The sequence below is a fragment of the Camellia sinensis genome, chromosome 1 (genome assembly GCF_055761805.1).
Source record: "Camellia sinensis isolate YWXY chromosome 1, ASM5576180v1, whole genome shotgun sequence".
Lineage (NCBI taxonomy): Eukaryota > Viridiplantae > Streptophyta > Magnoliopsida > Ericales > Theaceae > Camellia > Camellia sinensis.
The window spans coordinates 57,745,653-57,765,493 of record NC_138961.1 but is presented as its reverse complement, the minus strand read 5'-3'; the positions used below and the strand labels follow the sequence as shown (position 1 = coordinate 57,765,493).

General features: G+C 39.3%; 1 protein-coding gene across 2 annotated transcripts in view; it reads left to right on the top strand.

Annotated features, from left to right (window-relative positions):
* The window catches only part of TPR9 (Tetratricopeptide repeat (TPR)-like superfamily protein), a 32,222-nt gene extending 13,191 nt beyond the window's left edge, over positions 1 to 19,031 (top strand). For both annotated transcript variants that reach the window (XM_028225052.2, XM_028225051.2), the window contains 11 exons: positions 2,425 to 2,627; positions 3,750 to 3,882; positions 4,819 to 5,211; positions 5,311 to 5,445; positions 9,304 to 9,441; positions 14,673 to 14,828; positions 15,036 to 15,272; positions 15,864 to 16,030; positions 16,209 to 16,323; positions 17,071 to 17,151; positions 18,483 to 19,031. In XM_028225052.2, the coding sequence (XP_028080853.2) occupies positions 2,425 to 2,627; positions 3,750 to 3,882; positions 4,819 to 5,211; positions 5,311 to 5,445; positions 9,304 to 9,441; positions 14,673 to 14,828; positions 15,036 to 15,272; positions 15,864 to 16,030; positions 16,209 to 16,323; positions 17,071 to 17,151; positions 18,483 to 18,695 (1,971 nt within the window). In that variant the 3' untranslated portion in view covers positions 18,696 to 19,031. The remainder of the gene's footprint in view (positions 1 to 2,424; positions 2,628 to 3,749; positions 3,883 to 4,818; positions 5,212 to 5,310; positions 5,446 to 9,303; positions 9,442 to 14,672; positions 14,829 to 15,035; positions 15,273 to 15,863; positions 16,031 to 16,208; positions 16,324 to 17,070; positions 17,152 to 18,482) is intronic.
* Positions 19,032 to 19,841: the final 810 nt, after the last annotated feature.

The window sequence follows — 19,841 nt, the reverse complement described above, 5'->3', positions numbered from 1 at the left end:
AAACAAAAGCGAGAAATGTGACCAAGGCAAGAATGCCATATCTAAAACTCCAAGGACTGAGAACTAAGACGAAAAGAGAACAAATCAACGGAAATTGCAGCAAGCAATGGAACATGAAGTTGCTTAAGAACATATATCTCTCCCACCTTGCGGTTGATCCCAATCTGCTGTCTGGAATGAGGATCCTGCACAACACAATCAAAAGAAGAGAAGTGAACATAATAACCAAGCTCACAAAATTGACTAATAGAAATGGATTTAAAGTCAGTTGAGGAATGCAATAGATATCAGAAAGAGAGAGAGAATCAGTCAAAATAGAACCAACTCCTACTAACGGCATGGGAGTGCCATTAGCAGACATAATAGTAGTAGTGGAAGAAGGAGAAAAAATAGAAGTAAATAATGAAACATTGGCCATATGATGAGTAACACCAGAGTCAAAGACCCAAGTGGACCGAGAAATACCTGAAGAATAAGAGGGAGGCAAACCTAAAGAGGAAGAGATTGAGAGGGCATTAGGCGTAGTGGCAGAGAGTAGTTTTTGCATGGCATGAACCTGCTTAGCAAGGGAAGTCAATGATGGGCCTATATCCTCTACGGAGGGAACTGTGGCCACAGTATGGGAGTTCCAACCCTTTTTCCAAGGCATCGGTGACACAGAGGAGCGATCAGTACCCTTCTTCTGAGATGAGGATGAACCAGAATGAGAACGTCCAGTAAGTCGAGGACATTGAGCCTTCCAATGACCTTTCTGATGACAAAAACTACATTCATCCAGCGGTGTGCGAACGGAGGAGTGACTCTAATTACTAGAGGGGGCGGCTAGAATAGGTTGACTTGGCAAGGGAAGTAAACCTTTGCTTGGAATGCCCTTGAAACGAGTTTCTTCAGCTAATAATTCATTCACAATAGAGTCAACAGTGGGAAGAGGACTACAATGAAGAATGGTACCACGCAGTCCCTCAAAATCAGCTTTAAGTGTCATAAGAAACTGAACCACGTTGCTCCTCATGATAAGTACAATACTCTGTATGAGTACTCAATGCCTTAGGCTCCGTAAAGGCCAATTGATCCCGTAGCCTAGTCACAACAAAATAAAACTCTTGGATACTCTTATCACCTTGAGAAGTAGCCCGAATCTCATGTTCTAACTGATACCGTTTTGCAAAATTGGACTGAACATAGAGACGAGAGAGATGATCCCAAATTTCTTTGGCAGTAATAAACTTTGCAAAATGAATACCATTCGATTGATCCACAGAATTGTTGATCCCAGTAACAATCTTGGCATTAGTGACTTGCCATGTAGAGAGAAGCGCATTAAAGTTTTCAAGTTTAACATCAGAGGGCATGGAGGATTCACCACTAACATAGGTCCAAACATTTTTACCAAGAAGAAAATTCTTCATAACATATGCCCAATAGGTATAATTATCGCCTACTAACTTAACACCAATGGCTTGGAGAGAATCAGAAGTACCACCAGTCATGATGAAGAAAACACAAGAGAGAAACTCACCAGCCAAAGAAACAGACCAGAACCAGAACAAAGAGACAGCAGCAGGGCAACAAACTCCAAATGAAGCAATCAAAATATCTCTAGCAAAGCGGGGAAAACAACGAAACCAGCAAACCAAACCAGAATAGCAACAGAACTAAGGAATTGAATTTCTGTTGCAACAAAAACAGCAATCAAGCCCACCAAACCAGTCCACAATGAAACCACGGAGAGAGAGAGAGAGCGTCAATGGAGTCACGAAGAGGAAGGAAACAGCCAGATGATCACGAAGAAGAGAGGGCAGCACCAGACGAGTTTGCTAAACAACTTGAATGGGAATATTTGCAACCTGAGGCTAATTCTGAACACACCCAGAAGCAATCCAGCAGTCGTGGGACACTGTGGCAGTCACTTGACACTTACAACATCAACGTCTAAGGTTAGGCTTAAAACCTAGCTCCAATACCATGATAATTCAGAAAAGAGAAAAACAACGATAGTATATTAAGCATAATTAATAAAGGTTACAAAGTGAAATATATATATCTAAGCTAAACAAACCCTAAAAATACCAAAGACTAAACTACCGTAATAATAAATAATAATATCCAAAACACATATGCTTGACACTTGCAACTTCAAATGAGCAAATTGAAAACATTTTCTTAGTCAAGGATAAAGTATAATTTAAAAAAATTTAGGCCCCATGTGGCTCCGCCAATGTGTAAGCCTCTCACGTCTAGTCTCATTGGTTTGAGTGATGTTGTGTTCTGCTCACAGAACATTGATAAGGAAAATATAGCCAGTGACATAATATTACTAAAAATGGAAGTGCTTATGTGGCATTGTCCTTTTCTTTGGATTCAAGTTTCAGTCATCATTTTCTGCAGTTGACATTTTACAACTAAAGATTATCTTCACTGCAGGCGTGGTATAGAAGAGGCAAGGCAAATGTTTCCTTGAAAAATTATGAAGATGCAGTACGTGACTTACATGTTGCCATGAACATGGAACCATCTTTGACTGGAAGGAGGCAGATAGAAAATGAGCTAAAGTTAATGTCAGACCCACATGAGGGGACAAGCAGTTCACTGGATAAACATAATGAGAACAATCTGGGTCATTTTCAGTATGATTTTGATCTTTGTTTGCTATTCATATCTCTCTCTTTTTATTTTTATATTTGTTTCTTTTCCTTATGAATTGGTCCTTGGTGCCATCTCTACTCTACACATATAATGTTACTCATCATTTACCGGTTGATGTTCCCAAATCACTTATGCTGTTCACTCTGGCCATTTCCTTTTCTTGCTTTACTCCTTGAAACATTTAATGCACTGGATCATATATAATGCACAAAGGTTAAAAGAAAAATGCAATAATTACTAATTAATAAAAGTTTAGCATAATGAGAATAAAATAGTGGATCCATTAAATAAACAAAAGACACCATCTAAGAGTATAACATTGTCTAAAGATCAATACAAGCTAACTAAATCGTATTTTCTTGTACTCTTGTTGTTGATTACAAATGTAAATGTTGCAGTGGTGGGAAATGATAATAGAAATGTTAGTGTGTGATTGGGACATCTTGTAATATGACTTGACATGATCAAGACTTGACTCAAGATTTGGATACAATCCTATTATCTTATAATACCCATCTCATATAACAAACCTAGATAGGCTCTCTCATCTATGCCACATTGACTCAACAAAGTCCATATTTGGTATTTACGAACACGTTGAAACTTGGAATAGACGCACTCAATTCATTCCCATGAATCAATTGTTGTTGAGACTCTGGTTGATACAGGCTGAACTTAAACCAACAAATTGGAAACTATATTTTACATCAGTGTAAATGATAACAAGAAACATTTGAAGTGGTATTCTAGATAAATATGCAATGGACATATCATGGCACAAAAATTTTTGCAATCAACTTTAAAAATTTCTTTAAATAGTACAACAACGTTAACTATATGAATGCAGATGTGGAAGGTTGGCTGTGAGGTGGCCGGATTGGGGCCTTCTAGGATATGAAACACAGTGTCAAAAATAATGATCTTGATCTTAGCAAAAAGTTAATAACAATCAAAATTACAAACTAATATATTCATTTGAATGTTACCTTTGCAGGGTGTGCCCTCTAAAACCTTCACTTTGTATGAACAGTTTGTTTGTAGCCAACATTTATCTTATAAGGCAGCTGTATCTTTTTTTATTTTTCTTGATTCTTATAATGTAGGTCTTCTGTGACAGATGAGCCGCATCAAATAAAACTGCAATGTGTCTCTTCACCAACTAAAGGAAGGGGCATGGTTTCTCTGACTGACATTCCTCAGTCTTCTCTGATTCATGCTGAAGAACCCTATGCTGCGGTACGAATAAAAGTCTTATCTTATTAGTAACATCAGATACTCCAGCTTTCCTAGATATTGACTTGTCTTTTGGTTTTATGCTGCAGCTTCATTCAATATATTTTAGTGAATCTACTTTTGTTGAGTACTTTTGCAACAATAGTTGAGTTATTGGGATACTTTTCTGTGGCGAATTATCTGCTGCATTTATTTTGTTTTTGTTTTTGTTTTGTTTTGTTTTCATTTCTTTAAAAAGATAGGCTTACACTAAGAATGTCTTGAGACATTTTTTAGTTACTCAGTTATTTTTCAATATAGTTGAGTTATTGGGATACTTTTCTGTGGCGAATTATCTGCTGCATTTATTTTGTTTTTGTTTTGTTTTGTTTTTTTTTTTTCATTTCTTTAAAAAGATAGGCTTACACTAAGAATGTCTTGAGAAATTTTTTAGTTACTCAGTTATTTTTCAATGTTGTTACTTATCAAAGACATTAGACTTACAGGCACTAAGCCTATGCATTAAAATGAACTTGCATTATCCATCTTGTTTTTCTACTCAAACCAAAGCATGTCAATTTTCCCAATACAACTCATATATGGTGATGGATCACGATTTTAAAAACCGTGTTTTACACCAATTGAGGCAATGTTTTATGTGTATACTGCAATCAGAGCGTGTATGTGTGTGTGTAGAGAGAGAGAGAGAGAGAGAGAGAGAGAGAGAGAGAGAATATATGACGTAAATACTCCAATCTAATTTGCTTAAAGTGAGATGTATCTATTTGGTTTTCTGAAGATATTTGCTTCTCACAGTCAATCCCTTTGTTTAAGAGAATGAGTTGTTATTGTTTGGCATTTAAGTGCAGGTTTGAGTATAAATGTCGTCCCCCAAATTCATTTTTAATTGTGATCTTATTTCTGCTGGAGTGATTCTTACATCACACAGTGATTTGCCAGATCATATTGAAGTCATGTCGGGAAACTCATTGTCATTTCTGCTTGAACGAACTACCAGCAGATACAGTTCCATGTCCATCATGTTCAATACCATTATATTGCTCTCAGCAATGTCAAGAACAAGCTGGAGGAAAAAATACAGGAAAAAACTCAAAAAATTATGACATTCGCGAAACTTTATCGGATGAGCTTGAAAAATACATTGCAGATATTACTGTATCCTATGTTTCTTCTCCAGACATTCAACATTTTGCTGAACATAGACATGAATGTCATGGTGTACATTGGCCCTTAGTATTGCCCTCTGAAATAGTTCTAGCCGGTCGAATCTTAGCGAAGTCTGTTGGGCAACAAAGACATTGCAGCTATGTTTCTAACATTATTGGAAATTTGGTACTTTATCTTTCTACGTTCTCTATTGATATCCATTTCAGTTGTTTGTCTTATTGGGGTACAAAAGGTTCCAACTTGATAGCCTTAATTTTCTTGTAGGATCTTTCTCACAATTATGAACAGTTACCTCCAGACAGAAAATTGGAGTTGCATATTCATTCCATCATTTTGTTATACTGTCTTCAGCACTATTATGGTTCCGAATTTCAAAAAAATGGAGATACTATTTCAAAGGTAATAGACATACCCCTACTCTGTTTTTCCATTTCCTCCCTTGTAGAACACCTTCATGTTTGATTTAGCGGTATTCATGAAGCCTTTATTGGATTTCTATTGGAAATGTGCTTAAATACTGTTTCACAAGTTTTATTTATTGAAAAGTGCATGCAATGTTGTGCACCGATGAAAGCTCACAAATGGATAATATCACATATGGAAGACCAAATACCCACACTTATATTAAAGGGGGGGAAAACGAACTTTTTGGCAAATTTCGATTTACTGCTTCAGGGTGGTGGTTTCACTTGGTCTGGGGGTGGAGCGATGTCTCGAATTGATAGATTTCTGGTCACAGGGGATTGGGAGGAACACTTCTTATAGGCAACCCAATAGAGATTGCAGCGCCCAACTTTGGATCATTGGCCAATCTTGCTGGATAGTGGGGGCATCAGGAGTGGTTCAATGCCTTTTCGGTTTGAGAACACGTGGTTGTGGTCTAAGGGCTTTGTGGAGATGGTTAAAGGTTGGTGGGACTCTTACAACGTGGCAGGATTGCCGAGTTCTCGGATAGCGTAGAAATTGAAGCTTTTCAAATTAGACCTGAAAAGATAGAATAGGGAGGTATTTGGGCGGTTAGATGTTCAGAAGGAAAAGGTATTGGCAGCGTTGCAGGAGTTGGATGAGAAAGAAGGTGCTGGGGGCTGTCTGAGGCTGATATGGCTCTGGGAGGAGGTTCATAAGGAGTTTGGCCAAATTGCTCACATGGAGGAAGTCAGTTCCCGTCAGAAGTCTAGATGCCTGTGGTTGAAGGATGTGGACCGTAACACGAAGTTTTTTCACCATATAGCGAATGCTCACTGGCAGGTCAATCAGATAGGGTGAATACGAGTGAATGGGGTGGAGTTTTCGTCCTCGGAGGATGTTAAGGCACGTATTGTGGGTTTCTATGAGCTTTTGTTTCGAAATGTAGGGGATGGGTGGAGACCGGGTCTAGATTCTGTGATTTTCGATGTTATTTTAGAGGTAGATTGCACTTTATTGGAAAGGCCATTTACAGAAGATGAGGTGGTTAAGGCATTGCACAATATGTCTAGGGATAAGGCGTTTGGTCTAGATGAGTTTACTATTTCCTTTTTCCAATAGTGTTGGGGGGGTGGTAAAGATAGAGGTGATGGCTGTGTTCGAGCCGTTTCATCAGACAGGCAAATTTGAGAAAAGCCTTAATGCTACATTTATTGTCTTGATTCCAAAGAAGGGTGGGGTGGAGGATATTAGGGATTTCCAGCCTATTAGTCTTTTGGGTTGTGTGTATAGGGTGTTGGCTAAAGTCTTGGCGATCCGTTTGCGAGGAGTGCTGGAAGGGGTGGTCTCGGACTCCTAGAATGCTTTTTGGGGGGTAGGCAGATCTTGGATGCGGTGCTTGTTGCAAATGAGTGTGTGGACTTGCGGTTGCGTCAAGGAAATGAGGGTATTAATTGTAAATTAGATATTGAGAAGGCTTATGATAATGTGAATTGGTAGTTCTTGATGCACATGCTGGAGAGGATGAGATTTGGGGATTGGTGGCGGCGTTGGGTTCAGTTTTCATTTCTATTGTGCGGATGTCGATCTTGGTTAATGGACCCCGACAGGTTTCTTTCCGACTCATCAAGAGTTGCGGCAGGGTGATCCTTTATCTCCTTCACTGTTTATCCTGGTTATGGAGGCTTTGGGGTGTTTGTTGGCAAGAGTGGTGCAAGAAGGTTTGTTGAAAGGGTTTGAGGTAGGGGTGGCTCCACGGGCTGTGGAGGTGTCTCATTTGTTTTATGCGGATGACACGCTCATTTTCTGTGATGCAGAGGAGGACCACATTGGGTATTTGAAATGTGTGTTGCTGTGCTTTGAGGTAGTGTCCGAGTTTCGGGTAAACTTAGCAAAATCAGAATTGATCCCGGTGGGGGAAGTGGCAAGATCTTCGGTTTTGGCAACTATTTTGGGGTGTAAAGTGGTTTTTTTGCCGATCACATATCTGGGCTTGTCTTTGGGGGCTTCCTTTAACGCGAAAGGGGTATGGGATAGGGTGGTGGATCGGGTGCAACGACAGCTGGCAGGATGGTAATGGCAGTATTTATCAAAGGGAGGACGACTTACATTGATTAAAAGCATTTTGTTGAGTATCCCGACTTTATGTCTAATCATGTGATCTCGGTGTTAGTAGCAAAGCGGATTGAGCAGCTGCAGCGGGACTTTTTGTGGGGTGGTGGAGGTGAGGGTGCTCATTATCATTTAGTGTCACAGGCTTGGATTTGTTTGCCTAAGGAGAGAGGGGGCTTGGGGGTTCGAAGGTTGGTCTTGTTGGGAAAGTGGTTGTGGCGTTTTGTGGAGGAGAGGAAGCAACTTTGGAGGAGGGTGGTGGTTGCTAAGTTTGGTGTGGGAAGGGGGGAGTGGTGTTCAAGAAGGGTGGGTTATTATCATGGTTGTGGTTTGTGGAAAAGGATCTAGCTAGGTCGGGAGGCGTTTTGGAGGAGGGTGAGGTTGAAAGTTGGTGTGGGGGATAGAGTTCGTTTTTGGCGGGATAGGTAGTATAGTGACTTGTCTTTAGAGTTTTGATTCCCTTTGATCTTCGTTATTGCTACTGATTGTGAGGTGTAAGTAGGTGCTGTGAGGGTTGGGGAAGGGCAGTCAATGGTGTGGAATGTGCAGTTGCGTCGCGATGTCTAGGATTAGGAACAAGATCAGTTAGTGGAATTTCTGGGTTTTTTATATGGTTTGCATCTTGGGAGGGCAGGTCAAGGTTCCTTGGTTTGGGATTGTCCTAGATCTAAAGGTATTTTTAACGTGTCTTTGTTCTATGGGGTGCTTGTTGAAGATGTGCATGTTCATGATGTCACTATGGTTTATCCGTGGAAAGGTGTTTGGGTGTAGGGCATGCCGTCTAAGGTTGCCTTTTTTGTTAGGACAACAAGCTTGAGGCGTATCTTGACTACTGATAATTTGATTCGTCGTGGGCATATTTTGGTGAATTAGTGTTGTCTGTGCAGTAGGGCGGCAGAGTCGGTTGACCATTTGCTTATTCATTTTTTGGTCTCATCTCGTTTTTGGATGCTTGTGGTTGTAGTTTTTGATTTAGTTTGGGTTCAACCGGATTCTGTGTTCACAGTTTTACAAAGTTGGGTGGGGGAAAAGGGTTGGAAGGAGACGTCGAAAGACTTAGATTCTTGCTTCACACTGTTTAATGTTGTTGATTTGGTTGGAGCGTAATATGCGGGTGTTTCAAGGGGTGGTTCACTCCATCCCTTACTTAGAGAGGTGGCTTCTTTCAGTATTGTATAGTTGGGTGACAGGTTTAGTAGATCCAGATGTGTTGGCTTTTGTAGATTTTGTAGAGGATTTGATTCGTTAGTTTGGTCGGGCTTTTCAGGCCGCTCTTGTATTTTTTGCGTCATCTTGATGCTTTCTCAATAAAGTTTGGTTATTTATCAAAAAAAAAAAAAAAAGAGAAAAAAACTTACGATCATGTACAAGAGTTGTGCAAACTGAATTATAAGTTGAGAGAGACATAATTCGTTTTGATATGTTGTTTTGGTTAGCTTCCAAGAAAAACAGAATTTTAAGTTGAGAGAAAGACAAAATTCTCTCCAAAAGTTTTCCTCAAGGATCAAAATTCGTTTTGATATGTTGTTTGGGTTAGCTTAGAGGCAAAAATATTCATAAATGTTTCGGAAATATGTTTTGTTCTAATCCATTGTTTTTCTCTACTAGAATGTGAATACTTTAGATGTTAAGAAATTAATCTCAATGAAGATTCAGAATAGACAGGGAACTGTTGCGTGCCCCAAACATTTTATTGCCATCTAATCTGTAGTTATGTTCTTTTTCCTTTCCTGGATGCAGTTTGTTATATTACTGTCTCAAATCAAGGTAAATTCTATGGCAATTGTTCGTATGAAATTTCCTGATGTATATTGCTCAATGGATCAGTCTGGAAAATTTTCTCAAGCTGGAGGTGCTTTAACTAGTAATTTGGAACAGGTTTGTACAGGTGCTACTTGAATTTTCATTTTTGCTATTCTTCTAGAGTATTTCCTCGTGAACTTTTGTTGCAATGATATCATTGTTAAAATCCACCTACTCTCCACCTACTTCACCCACTTAAACCTACTCCACTAAACCTAACCCACTACACCACTACCACCTCACCTACTCCACTAAACCTAACCCACTACACCACTACCACCTCACCTACTCCACTAAACCTAACCCACTACACCACTACCACCTCCACTTCACCTACTCCTTACCTACTACACACTCACCCTCTTCTATATATAGGAATCATGAATCATTGTAATAGAAATCAATATATATCAATCAATAATACATACAATTTATTCTCTCTCTTTCTCTATACATTATTTCTTACATGGTATCAGAGCGATAAGATTTAAGCCTGTATTTCTTTCTCACCGGCGGGCAGCCGACCGACACCTTTGCCTTTGCTGCCCGCTGGAATTTTCTACACATACCTTCCACTCTCCACAGCCGTAACTCTGCAAGAAGAGAAACTTCGCTCCATCATTTTCTTCCACGAATCTTCTTCGTGGCTTTCGAGCTCGTCTCTCACTATCTCGTGCAATCGATCTTTGCACTTCATCGCCACATGTGAGCAACCGTGGCCGTCGTAAACGCCGAAAAAGTGCAAATCCGCCAGATTCTGACTACTCCGGCAGCAAAGCAAGGGGTGAATGGCCACAGCGTCTTCTATATCTCTCCTCCTTCCACGCACAGAAGTCATGCCTAACTTAGGGCATTTCTGAGCCACCTCAGGCTCGTTTGTCACATTTGAAGTCGGAGATGCACACTGTTTCGCAGACGTCGTCTCTGATTCACCGTTCTCCACCAAACGACCTTCACTAATCACGCAATTCTCAACTGCTTTTCCGCACTCAGACAGCTTCGAATCTGCCACCAAAACATCCAATTTCTGACGTTTTCTACCGTGCTCTTCCAGATTCTTCTCAGCTTGGTGATAGATTTTTCATAATGGTTGCTACCGCCGCTACTTCTGCATTTTTTCCAGTTGCATCTCCTCCACCCGATTCTGGTGCCAAGACATCCAGCAAGCTTGGAGGACCTCCAGCAAATGTGGATGCACGAGGGATTAAATCAAAATCTGCTGCCACTGGGGGTTTGCAGGTTAAGGCCAATGCACAAGCCCCTTCCAAGGTAAACGGTACCAAAGTTGGTGTAATGGAGGGGCTCAAGAGTGAGGATGATTCGCCATCACTTCACCAAAGGACTTTTATCAACCAACTGTTCACCCACGTTGGGCAGTGTTACAGCTGCAAATTTGTCTTCTTATCACGTGAGGTGATGATGAGATTTGTGAATTATTTGAAGTGGTTTGAGCTGGAATGCATATCTTCAGAAAAGGAATGTGCCGGTAAACCTAAGATAAACTATGTTAATATGTTACAGTGTGTCTCTCTCTCACTTTACTTTTTCCACCACCCACAACACATTATCATCGCCATTCCCTAACCCACATGGACTTGTTCCCATCGTTTCATACAACTCATCATTCATCCCACTAGAATATATAGAATATATATATATATATTTAAAAAAAAAAAAAAAAAAAAAAAAAAACAAAACAAATTTGCACACCAAACCTTCCCTTATTTTATTCATGTTGGGGCTCACCCCGATCACCATTTTACACCAAAAAAAAAAAAAAAAAAAAAAAAAAAAAAACAACAACAACCACAAGATTTGTTTTCTTTTCTGCAGACGGCCACCCACCGATCTCACTTTTTCGCCTATTCCGCCGGTCTTTTCTTCTTGCCTCCGTCCTGGGCGGCCCTTGACGGTGTTGCCTCTGTGTTTCCCACTCCACTGGGCACGATCACTCCACCCTGCTCCTCCACTACAGCATATGGCGGACCTCCAAATCGGAACATAACGGTGGCCTTCCGCTTCAGCTCCTTATTTTCCGCCTTTAGCATACTTATCTCTGCTCGCGCATCCTTATACATGCGTTGGAGCAGAGCCAGTTGGGCGTTTAACTGCTGCACCTCATTTGTCCTATTCTGCAGCCGGTGCGACAAGTTTGTGACCGCAGTCATAGTTTCAACACAGGACTTCAATGTATACTGATTAGCTTCAATATCCGTTTGCACTGCCATTTTTTGCTCCACCGACCGCATCGGAAAGTTCAACGGAGCAAAACCAGAGGTGTTTGGTTGAGGTTCACAGGCCACCGCACCAGTTATCTCTCTTGTTGACTCGTTGAGGTCGGGAAAGAGAGTGAGCAGACCACGGGAAGAAGAGGCTATGTTCTGGGTAGCTGAACGGGAAGAAGAAGCCATGTTTTTTGGGTTGCTAAGTGTTTCCGAGCAGGGTTTACAGAGTATTTCAGACTGCCAAAATTCATAGGTTTTTTGCCTCAGCCTCAGCCTCTGTCTTATAGCCGAGGCAGCCACGCGCATCGCGCGCCTCTTACCACCAGCCGACAAACGGGCACGCAAGCCAAGGCGCCCACGTGCCTCGCCATCATGTCCGGCACACCTTTTGATGAATTGGGCACGCCTTTTGATGGCACGCCTTTTGACATAGATTGGGCACACCTTTTGAGGGTGCGACTTTTTAAGGGTCCGACAAGACTCTGTAAACTGTCCCGACATAGATTCCGGTTAGTTTCTACAAGGGTCCGACAAGACTCTGTAAACTGTCCCGACATTGATTCCGGTTAGTTTCTACAAGGGTCCAGCAAGACTCCGTAAACTGTCACAACATTGTCTTCTACAACGGTCCGACATGACCCCATAAACTGTCTTCTACAACGGTCCGACATGACCCCATAAACTATCTTCTACAAACGGTCCGACATGACCCCATAAACTGTTTTTCTACGACGGTCCGACATGACCCCATAAACTGTCTTCTACAACGGTCCGACATGACCCCATAAACTGTCTTCTACAGCGGTCTGACACCGCCATCCAGTGTCCTCTACAACGTTATGACACCCCCATACAGTGTCCTCTACAACGTTATGACACCCCCATACAGTGTCCTCTACAACGTTATGACACCACCATTCAGTGTCTTCACCAACGGTCTGACACGACCATACAGTGTCTCCTATCCTTTTTTATTTTTATGTATTTTCTTGTTTTGTTACTCTCTCCAAACTCAAGTTGGTTAGTTCCTATCCCCCTTGAGTTTGCGGGGGGCTGTTAAAATCCACCTACTCTCCACCTACTTCACCCACTTAAACCTACTCCACTAAACCTAACCCACTACACCACTACCACCTCACCTACTCCACTAAACCTAACCCACTACACCACTACCACCTCACCTACTCCACTAAACCTAACCCACTACACCACTACCACCTCCACTTCACCTACTCCTTACCTACTACACACTCACTCTCTTCTATATATAGGAATCATGAATCATTGTAATAGAAATCAATATATATCAATCAATAATACATACAATTTATTCTCTCTCTTTCTCTATACATTATTTCTTACAATCATGTTGGACAATTTTTCTTATTGAAAATGTTCCTTTTCTTGACGGTACTCCTACAAGTAGAGTCGATGGATACGGTGGGGTTTGTTGCTCAGAGGATTGGGGTATCAGATGGACAATTGCATTCTTTTTTCAAACTAAATGCAGTACAAAAAAAAAATGGTACAACAATATAGGGAGAGAGCTCTTCAAAATAAACGGCAAAAAACCGAAATTGGAAAAAAAAAAAAATGAAAGGGAAAAAAAAATCAAAGAAAACCATGGCCAAATCCAGTAAGGAGCCCACTTAAAATTGGATGGAGTTCGAACTGTATGAATCCAAAAGTAACAGCTCCCCTTCTGCAATTACAGTTGGCTTATTTTTGTACTAATTAGAGCGATCATTAAAGACTTGCATGTCCTTTAATAAAGATCATAGATTTTTCAAACTGAGTGAGAAAGCCTTGGTAGGTCCCTGGCAACATTTCTCATCTAGCTTGTAACTTATGACTTGTTTGGTAGATCTGTGGGAAAGTGATTATAGCTTATAACATAACTGCTTATAGCTTATAACTGTGAACATAAGCTGATTTTTGACTTATAAATTAAGCTTCTCCTCCCCCACTCAAAGAATAAGTTGATTTTTGACTTACAAAAAGCTATAAGTTGTATTGTTAAGCTGAACCAAACACATCAAAATATCTTAAATTAAGCTAAAAGCTGAAATAAGCTGGAAATAAACCCTACCAAACAGGGCCTATAAGTGGAAGGCTTTCTCCCTCACTTGCCTCAAATCACGTAGTCACCTCCATGCATTATATTTTCTCCTAAGACCAAAATACTTTCTGGTTCAATCTTGGTTCCCCTTGTGGGTTCACATAAAGCTGATTTTTCACCCAATCCTTGCATGTTGAGAATGCAATACCTCTAATTCCTTTCATGTAGACAAAGGTTGAAGTGTTGAGAATGCAATACCTCTAATTCCTTTCATGTTGGGAATGCAATACCTCTAATTCCTTTCATGTCAACCGCCTTTCGAAAAAAATTATATTCAAAAATATTTCTTCCCCTCCCTGCTAACTGTGATCTGAAGCATCAATACATGAGGCAAGCAATTCGTGTATTCCTCATAAACCCCGTAGTTTTGAATGCATTGAGCAATACAGAGGATAAGTCCATTGGTGTTATGGTAATGACGACTTGAGGAAAATGTGGTGTCATAGTACATGAACTTGGAAGCACATTTTGCATTTACTTGGAAAAATGGTTACAAGTATGTTGTCTTTTTTCTGAGGAAACTACCTGCTTGTGGAGTTCTTTGCATCAAAGGAGATAACAGACGTGACATAATGGCAGTTTGGAATGGTGGTGTGGGCCTCGTGGCTAAAGTTTGAAAAAAAAAAAAAAACTTCTTGAGAGGGAAAATGGAGAACAGTGGAACTCATTTTGTTGATTACCATTGAGTACCAGGACCAAGGCTGATTGCAACCTGCAAATTATGTTGATAAAAAAAAATTCTCAGCGTCATGAAGAAAGCATTTATTGCAGCAGGAAGAACCGTTTTATGAAGACACACTAAAAGAAAATTCTTTCTTCAATAATGCATTTAAATAGTGTAATTTTGTAGACCCTTCATTCAGAGTTGAGAATTATGAATGTAATTGATTTCGAGTGTTTTACTATAATCAAAAGGCTTTCTCCCCTAATTTTACTGTTTTCTGATTGATGCTATTCTGTAGGTTAGAGTAGGTCAAGCTGTTTATTCAGCTGGCAGTCTGTTTAACCATTCTTGCCAGCCAAACATTCACGCATATTTCCTGTCTCGGACTCTCTATATTCGAGCCACAGAATTTGTGGTGGCAGGGTGCCCACTAGAGCTGTCCTACGGTCCACAGGTATTCTTACTCTTGATAAGTGGCATTTGTCTCAGTTGTTTATTAGGGTTTTGTATGAGAGTAGTGTGAAGGCATTTTGAGTTGGGTATCTACTTTTTAGTTTTGTTCTGATAGGCTGGAGAATTCCCTTTGTCATTTTGGTTGATGTATCAATAGCACTGGCAGAGACAGCTATTTGAATCGATAATGGAAGTTTTTGTTTCACAGGTTGGGCAGTGGGACTGTAAGCACCGCCAAGAATTTCTGGAAGATAAATACTCATTTAGATGTTGGTGCAGAGGTTGCTCAGAGTTAAATTTATCTGACCTTGTGCTAAATGCTTTTCGGTGTGTCAAACCAAATTGTTTTGGTGTAGTCTTGGATAGCTGTGTGGCCAAGTATGAAAAACAGAAAATCAACCACCTCGTTGTCCCTCCAATTTGCAGTTCAGAGACTCATGTACAGGTATCCTATATGCCCCAGTTCTAGTATGTGAATCTCTTTTCTAAAACAGAAAGACTTTTTTTAAAAACAAATCTTGGGTAGTTAAGCATGGTCATGAACCTATCGGGAAAAAAAAAGAAAAAAAAGTATGGTCTTGCAGTTACATTAAAAGATTCAATTAAAAGCTGCAAGACTGGCTATCCCTCTCACTAGCAGCTTAAGCTTCAGGTAAGTTGGTGGTTTATAACTTAGCATGGTATAAGAATAGACAATAGATCATGGGTTCAAACCTCACCGCTCCTCTCTTTAGCATCTTAAGCTTTTAGATGAGTTGTACAAATAAAAAGGTTTATGAACCTACATCGGCACAAGTAGATGTATTTTCTGGTCAACTATTTTCTCATTTTGAACCTAATATCTAAATATGAGAAAGCAGATGTGTCAAATTACATTCACTCCATCCAAACGATCTTACTTTAGTGCTAAAATTTGGGACTCACAACTGGTGGATTTCACTCTGTTATACATGGCATTGATGTAATGCCATTTCTAGAATGTGACCTATTATATGTCATCCTGTTTTGTAACTCTGAAGTTTCTGATCTTTTGAAGGTTGAAAAACCAAAAGATGATGACATTGATAAAGTGGCTGGCCTTGTGTTTGAACAAACCGGATGCAGCAATCAAATTGAACCTGGATATTGTTTGAATTGTGGTACTTATCGCGATCTGGAAGCTTTACATGCAATGGCCAATAAAGCTGAGATTTGTATCAGAGGGTACATATTTGTTTCTTTGAAGTGCATTTATTTCTTAGACACCGTAAAGTGCATTTGTACTTGCCTACATATATGCATATAAGGCTATATAAACAAGATGCATATAGACATATTTATATATGGGATGCATGCTTGCCTTCTTTATGGGCATCTCATGTTGAAATGTTTTATTCAACAGATTGCAGGATGCAATAATTGCTAATGAAGTCGGACCTAATACTCTCTCAGATGCTTTGGTATCGTTTGATCTGCTCCGGTCAACATTGCATGCATACAACAAGAACATTGCAGAGGTGAGTTCTAGATTTCTAGGGTTACAAGGAGCATCTTGATCCATGTTCTTTTTTTTTTTTTTCTCGATAAATCATCTTGATCCATGTTCTTACCCTTGGGTTCGATGAAATATTTCTTGTATTTTATGTTTGGGAACAAGCAAGTTTGGTGACTGGCCTATCTCGCATTTCATTTTCTGGCTGAAAATTTGTTTGATGGTCATAGTTGTGGCCTATGAAGCATGTGTATGGATACTGGTATTGGTGCGGTACGGATATGTTGATATGGTAAAATCTAAAATAAGTAGGGTATAGGCACGGCTGGGTACGTTTGTAAAAAATATTTAATTTTTAATTTGGAGTAATGTAAAAATTAGTTAAATGGTTTAGTTGGTTAAGGTCAAACCTTCAATTTACATTTAATGCCAAAACTATGGTATAAACCAAAATTAAGTGTCATTATATTAAATAACTTACAAAACAAAACTTAATTTTAAAATCATGCTAAGCTTAAATAAAAGCCCAATGAAACTAATTTCACCTCTATATGGAATAAAATATTATTTCGGCTAAGGCAAAAAACTAAGAAGAAAAAATTTGAGTATGTGCTTTGTGTACTCGATACGTATGCAAAAGTACCATGTAAAGTATTAGTACCCGGTATGTATCTAGTATGGGTATGGCACGCTTCTTGGTGTGTCCATGCTTCATAAGTTGTGGCGATACCTATGGCTCAAAATGATTTGCGTGACCATGTAATAATTTCAGGTGGAGGACAACCTTGCACAGGCATTTTGTTTGTTTGGAGAGCTACAACTGGCAATGGACCATTGTGAGGCATCAATTGAGGTAAATCATCTATTTGTCATGTCATCCAGTGATTTTTTATTTTATTTTATTTTATTTTGGGTATTCACTATGGGATTACAACTTGTTTGTACCCAGTGCACAACGGATTCATGAACTCTCTTAACCATTTTTCAACAAGACTTAGAAGGGATCTATTTTAGAGCTATAGACTATATGTTGTTGAACCAAAATGGATTCATACCACTTGTTGCACCACATTGCAACAAGATATTGGAGATGTCCCAAGACTACTATAGACACATTGACGTATAAATAAATTATCTAAATTTGATATTTATAATTGGCAAAACAAAAGCAGAAGTTGAAGCTCCACAAATAATTAATGCTTACAACTGCTGCCTACTGTCTCATCAGTGCCCAAGAATATCGGATATGAAGTGATTCGCTGCATAGGTGGTTTTTAAGTAGTGTCTGTAAAGTACCTGAAATTATAAATTTCAGTTTTAAATAAAGAAATGTTCAAGAAGTGTTGGACATGTTTATAGGAGTGTCCAATAAGTGTCCGTGTCCATCATTTGTAGAAGTGTTAAAACTGTTCATGCTGCTTAGACTACAGCTAGGGTAAATTAGAGAATTGAAACCTATCCTTGGATATTGGAATACCAGCATTTATAGGACAGATATTGCTGCACTCAGTTGATATATATATATAGTTTTGTGTGTTTGCATCTGAAAAAGATCAGATAAAGGCTCATTTATTTCTGAGAAAATTGAATGAAGAGTTTTGGTAAAAAATTATCCCAAAATTAAAGTCCTTGTCGTATTAATAATAAGCGATCAGAAAGTCCATCTCCTTTCTCTTTCGTACACTATTCTTTCAAATCCATTTTCCATCAGCAATGTTCGTCTCTATGATAGCAGTACCTATTTGGCCAATTGACCTGTATAAAAATGTAGAATGGGTCTCACCATATGCATAGCGATTTTATGAATGATGGGAGTCTGTTGGTAGGTGAAGTAAGATTGTTTACTTGGTGTGTGCTAAGTAAATCTATTTAATACTTCTGTAAATTTATACTATTTCAATCAATTTTCTGATTCCTAATATATCTGTTTTGAATTGCCCTATTTTAAAGGGGTTGCATCGCTTCCAGGTTTTGGAGCATTGGTTAATCAATTTCTTTAAATATTGTTTTTTCCAAAATTCGTTTGTTTTTGCTGGATTCAGAAGTTAAAAATCAGTATGATTAATTTGATTGCACTTGCAATATATCCTTCACTTTTTGTTTTTGTTTTTGTTTTTTTTTTTGTGGTACAATTGATGAGTAAAGAAATTTGATTGGGAATTCATTTCTCCATTGAATTGGCAGATTCTTGAAAAGCTCTATGGTCCCGACCACATTGCTATTGGAAATGAATTGGTAAAACTTTCATCGATTCAGCTATCCCTGGGTGATCAAAGTGCCATGGACTGCTTAAATCGGGTGGCTGTAATTTTTTCACGATACTATGGATCTCATGCAAACACGATATTCCCATATCTGCAAGGCCTTGAGAGAGAAGCTCACAAGCTTGTTCAGTGAACATGCCACTATTCTTGCAGTTTAATCCAGCAAAAACCGAGCTGCCTATGTTGAGTGAGAGATTGAATCGTTCTCTTTAGCTGATAGTATGCTGGCGTTTTTTCAAGGTTTAAGCAGGAGGTGGAAGTATATTTTATTAGATTTATCTTTTGGGTAGATCTAGTAGTGTAGTTTTACTCAATACTATGTTTGGATCTTGGAACTACATTTTCCTTCTCATTCTTTCCATTTTCTTTTCCTTTCCCACAAAAAACCTGTGTTCCAAACATAGCTTTTTTCACTACTTTTTCTTCTAGTTATAAATTACATGCATTTAGATGTTGTTCCTTGATGGAATATCTGATCCCAACATAGTGGCAACTGAGAATGGGAAGACAAATGATAGCAGGAACTAAAGGAGGCCACCTAGATGTGCAATATTGCACACTTCCTATTTATTATTGAATCGAAAGCATGAGTTGGATATGGTATCACATAGTTGTGCAAAAGGGGCTCGCAATCCATACCAAAGGGGCTGGGGCCAGTTTCTGAACCACACTCTTGCAAAAGGAGCCGGGGCCAGTTTCTAAACTCGCACTCCATACCAAAGGGGTTGGGGCCAGTTTCGAACCACGCTCATGCAAAAGGGGCTGGGACCAGTTTCTGAACTTGCACTCCATACCAGCAAAGCGGAAAAAGATGGTGAATTGTCCTTTACCTTTCCTTTACCGGAAGTGCTCTGCTTTGTCAAAGTAACATTGACAGTAGAGCACGAATTTAATGTTACACGTGTAGATTTTGAATTTGTCGGGAAAAAGAAAAAGAAAGGCGAATTTGAAAAATAATAATAACAACAATTTTGGGTAAACTATACTAATCTTTCTTGGGATTGAGAAAATGTATCGGATTTTACAAGTTTTGCATAATTAAAATTTTCCTTGCAAGCCCTTGCAAAAGAGGTGTATTTGTTCGATATTCATTACTCAGAAAATCAATATGCACATGTTCCAAAATGAATGAAGGGATAAAGTGATATTTGTTAATAGTTAGGGGGTCTTAGTGTAATTAACCCTCCAATAAATCAATAAGATTTGTGTACCTCTGAAGTGCAAACCCACTTGGGAAGGTCATGAATGAGCAATATCTCTAACGATAACCACATCGGAA